The 4,933-nt window shown below is 40.2% G+C and overlaps 1 protein-coding gene across 3 annotated transcripts; it reads right to left on the bottom strand.

The window, feature by feature from the left end:
* Positions 1-261: 261 nt before the first annotated feature.
* LOC100193535 (Annexin D5) lies at positions 262-4,528 on the bottom strand. 3 transcript variants are annotated; one of them, XR_004851186.1, is made up of 7 exons: positions 4,152-4,515; positions 2,557-2,702; positions 2,141-2,359; positions 1,433-1,648; positions 1,258-1,347; positions 698-932; positions 262-621 (listed from the first exon to the last, which is right to left on the bottom strand). XR_004851186.1 is itself a non-coding variant. In XM_008652685.3 (7 exons), exons 1-6 carry the CDS (start codon positions 4,225-4,227, stop codon positions 698-700), a joined length of 951 nt encoding a protein of 316 aa, XP_008650907.1. In that variant the 5' UTR covers positions 4,228-4,528; the 3' UTR covers positions 262-621.
* Between the last annotated feature and the right edge of the window lie 405 nt (positions 4,529-4,933).

Here is a 4,933-nt window from a genome sequence, read left to right as displayed (position 1 = left end):
TGATGGGATGTTTGTATTAGTTGGTTGGTACCAGTTCACACAACCGAGACTAAAGTCGATTTCCAACCCCGTATAGATGGCGATTTCTCCAGTGGAATGAACTAATGTTAAGCCTAGTTTGGGAACCTCGTTTTTCCGAAAGATTTCTATTTTCCCATAAGAAAATAAACTAATTTCCCTTGAAAAATGAAAATTCCTTCAAATAATGTGGTTCCCAAACTAGCCCTAAATATGTAACTTTTAGTATCAGCTCATACCAAGAACCGGTACTAAAATCTCCTCTTTAAAGCCAATTCCCAACCGGTACATATGGTGCTTTCTCTAATAGTGGAATGACCACACACGAACATGACATAATATTATTGATGTCATGGAGACACAAGTCAAGCCTAGCGTGACCAACAACAGCTGTTGTGCCCCCGCACAGAATTTTCCAACAAGAAACCCAGATACAAATTTAAACACGAATACTTTAGTCAAGCATACTAGATACCGCATATGTGGAAGTTAGACGAATCCACGAGTCACCACTGACAAATGGCAACATCATAAGTTTTCCAGGTAGGTCGCTGCATTTAGGGTGGATGGATGGAATATCATGTCCCATGGTCGAAACATAACCTGACGAAAGGAAAATACAAGTAAATATGAGATCAGTTTGAAAATGCTTTAATCACTGTATCTCCAGGGAACAAACCTAATGTCCAGGACCAACAAGTGAAAGAAGGAATGTCCGATAGTTTCCTGATGTTTCGGAGTGGATAGCCTCAGCTAATGGCTTCTTATACTTCTTGAAGTACTCTGCCTTGATATATTGCATATCAATTTCAGTCCTCGTCACCACAACCCTTATAAGTGTCTTGTCATCAGTGCCTAGACCTTTCATGGCCTTTCGTAAGAGCTGTATTCGGCACCGAAGATACAAGAGCAATCTTGAACATGCTCATTTCGCAGCATTAGCAGAAAATAACACTTTGGAATGGTGGCAAGTTACATATAATTGAAATAAGAAATAAAAAGATCAACTCTAGATGGTACAGCAAACTTTATATCAGTGTCATATCAACTAGTGATCTTTGCTTCACCAAATGTTAAATTATAATTTCGTAAGAAAGAACAGCTGTTGGCTATGGCTAAATCTATCAGCAAAACATAACTCGACTCTAAATCAATCAGTGATTTTATACACCTATGGTGCCTGCACAGGATTTCAAAATCTACAATATTTCTTTACTGAAAACAACATGGGCGCAGTACCTTTGCAAAATACTTTGCTGGGTTTTCCGCGCATCTGAGGATAGCTAAAAGTGCGAATTCAAAGTTTCCAGATGTTTCGCTCTTGATAACCTATCATATATAAACGGCACTGTGAAAAAATAAACCAGAGAATAAAAAAATGCTTATCCCAGAAGTGTGCAAACAGAAGTGTTACCTTCTCTAATTTCCGGTCATACATATGATGGTAGGCAGACGAAACAGATGCCAAGTGTGCCCAACTGCGTTCAGTGAAAACGCGGATAAAGGTCTTCTCATCCGTACCCAGCCTTTTCTCACCAGCTTTGTACAAATCCTTTGCATCATGTGTCACAATGGTAGGATCAACCTCAGGACCTTCGTAGCGTGGAATCCCCACATAGGCAAGTAAAAGCTGAAATATACATTATATCGTAAATTATTTCTGGCAGAAAAATGTGCAATCTAAATTTGAACAGATATTAACTACAAACTTATAAAAAGTATTGATTGGCATACATCACATGAAGTTCATGCTACAGAATCTCTTTGTGCATTATGTACAAAGCATAAATGACTACACAAAAGCAATTGAACCAACTTCACATCAGTAATTGCAATATGTCAATGAAGAATGGGCATTCCATCAGTCTTATACAACACAGACATTAGATGTGAGGATATCTCATAGACATAGACTCACAATAGCAGGTTATGCAATCATTTAGCCACACATGAAAGTTGTTCCAAAGAAATTACAGACAAATATTCACCTTCCTAATGCTAGTCAGTGTAATACATAAAGATGGATAAAATGACTAGTTTTAAGTGTCTTTCATGTATCATCATGTATGAGGTGAAGTAGAACAAATGTAAGGCAGATACTCTAAGTACCAAGGATCAGGACCTTCTGGTGATCGCCAGATGTGTGGTGACCAATGTCATGCTCAAGATAAGTACCAAATCTAGCATAATAAGTCTGTTTCATTATTTGCAACTGTGATGGCGTCCTGGAACATATAATATCAGTGGCTGCTCTCAGATCCATAGTGTCAACACTTAGAGCTTCTCTCAAAACAGTTGCATCACGTCCAGCAGGATCAAGAATCCACAGCAACATAGCTTTCTGGAGCCACATGAAACAAAGTTAACATATTTTAACATATTGGTTTTGATAAATTAAACGTAAATCATGATTGGAGCAACACATATTCACTTTTTTAGCTAATCCATTCAAATCATCAGTTCTCAACGGTGGATACATGGTACAGATGATAAAGTATATTGGTACAGCTAGATTAATGATTTGAGAAATTTTCATGCCTTGTGGTTTCCATTGAGTTCAGATGAAATGCGATGGGAGAGTTCCTCATGATACATAGCCCTGTATTCCTGTTGAATGAGTCCACGCTGCACTGAATCGCGATGAGTAAGTATGTTTATCACTGTTGTACTGTCACAGCCAAACCCTGGACATGGACAACCATCAACCAACGCACAATATAAAAAAGTCAGCATGTTCAATGACCACCTCCTTCAAGTCAGTAATGAAAATAAAAAACTTTGATATTTTAAGTAAAAGGATCGAAGTATGCAGATCACTCAATTACTGGAATTCAATTACATGTCTAAGTTACACTCCCTCCGTTCTTTTTTTATTTGTCGCGTTTTAGTTCAAAAATGAACTAGCGGGCCACAAATATTCGAGAACAGTAGTACTATTTATGCTCACTTACATACAATAGCTGTCATCATTCAAGCATATCAAACCAAACTCACTCTGAACAACAATTTTCAATTTTGTTGATGAAAAATATCAGATCATAAATTGTTTTGTGATAAAAATACAAGAAAAAAAACACATTGAATTAATAGTTACAGACCATCCCAAGAAACACATATAGAATTACAACATTTTAGTGATATAAAGTTACAAGTAATGGTCAAAGTCGCATATCTAAGCCATGAAAAGTCAGAAACACTAAATAAAAAAAGCAGAGGGATTATTAATAAGTTCCTGGAAGGCTAGAAGCAGTTGACCTGTCTTTTGGCCTTTTTATGGCAGTTGGTGCACAGCACTCTTAAGGTATTGTGAGCAAATTGGAATGTTTATGGAAAGGAAATGCGTAACAAAATAGAAATAAACCAAACAATAAAATAATTAACAAATGCATCAACTTGCATATCAGCTAACCACAGAATTCTTTAATCACACATGTTAGAGCATACAAAAGACCACCATACTTTCATTAAAAATAAATTCTAATATATATGTGTGTACCTTACAGTTATTATACATTTTCCTCAGTCACCGTATGTGAAACTTATAGTTACCCATGCATTTCCCTCGGTTCACTGTACACTAATTTAGTTATCAGGTACACATGTGGAATCTATAGCACCTACACCGTCCAGAATTGCAGGTGAGTTTCCCTTGTATTACTCCACTACATGCTTGACCCCAAATTATAGTCAGATAAAACAAAAGATGTCATAATCACCGTAATTTCCATCACTGTATCCAGATCAATCGCTACCCAATTACTGACCTAGCAACCACAGGAAATTTCCAATGGCCTATATAAGCCTCTAATAACAATAACCCTCCTCGACCACCTTCCCATCTGCAATCTGAACCCAGTCCAGCTAGCCCCCCCCCTGGAATAGGGAATTGTTGTAGCATCGTCTAGCTCCTCGACGCACCCCCCAAACTCGCATGCGCAGAAAATCAAGGTAACCGCCAGGCAACCAAATAGCAACGACGGTTTCCGGCCCCATAGAATAATCTCCTGTCCATTCAGCCACAGTATCTGACCGAAAACGAGAATCAAACAACAACGGCGCGGCTGACCCCGACGAATTGTGGGGCAGCCGTAATTTGGGCGAGAAGCCGAGGGGAAATTAGTGGCGTAGCGGACCTTTGAAGGCCTTTTGGAGGTCGATGGCGTCCTGCCGTGGGTTGGGGGGCGCCGGCGGCAGGGTGAGGCTCGCCATCGCCGGCAATCGCTGCGCGGGCGCGCTGCGCGCGATTCGATTCGATTTGGTCGGCTCGTGGAGGGAGATTAGCGAAATGGGTAGGTGCAATTCGTGGTGCGCGCTTTGCGGTAAAGTATGAGGAGGAGTAGGACGGAGATAGCAAGGAGCTAGCGTGGACCGCGTCTAGCCGTCCGAGACGTTACGTGGTGGTTTCAACGGGCGGCACAACACTGACCGGCCCCAGACCCTGCCTCGGCAGTCGCGGCCTCTCGGGTTGCCGCGTTTATAGTTGGAGGCAAACGTTTTGTGCATACCATGCTCTGCCGCTTTCCTCTCCCATCATTTCAGTTTCTCTGCTGTAAATTAATTTGTTAGAATGGATAGCTCTTTCAAAACAGGTCATGAACTTGTAAAATAGAGTTAGTCCAGTTAGAAATGTTTGTCAAAATAAGTCATATATTATTTTTAAATATTAAGCATCATTTGTGGTACTATACACGACCGAAAGATCCGACCTGAGGACCGGACGGTCCGGCCTTAAGCGTGGACGGTCAAGTTGGGAAGGTCCTTAAAATATTGCACAGGTAATAACTCGTAACGCCTACATGTTGCAAACATCGCAAGGTAAAGGCTTGCACAAGGTGTTGAATGGTTGTTTCCTAAAGCAATATCATCTTAATTTGTGGCAAGATGTTAAAACTGATGTTGTCACATCGAGTTGATT

Source organism: Zea mays, chromosome 7, assembly GCF_902167145.1.
Source record: "Zea mays cultivar B73 chromosome 7, Zm-B73-REFERENCE-NAM-5.0, whole genome shotgun sequence".
NCBI classification, from domain to species: Eukaryota; Viridiplantae; Streptophyta; class Magnoliopsida; order Poales; family Poaceae; genus Zea; species Zea mays.
This window is presented reverse-complemented; position numbering and strand designations above follow the sequence as displayed.

What these genes read in the sequence shown, in the direction of transcription:
- LOC100193535 (XM_008652685.3), bottom strand. Translation starts at nt 4,227, where the DNA reads ATGGCGAGCCTCACCCTGCCGCCGGCGCCCCCCAACCCACGGCAGGAC. An exon ending in AACTCAATGGAAACCACAAG is followed by an intron (nt 2,360 to 2,556) that starts GCATGAAAATTT and finishes ATGTGGCTCCAG; the next exon opens with AAAGCTATGTTGCTGTGGAT. An exon ending in CATCTGGCGATCACCAGAAG is followed by an intron (nt 1,649 to 2,140) that starts GTCCTGATCCTT and finishes TGTATATTTCAG; the next exon opens with CTTTTACTTGCCTATGTGGG.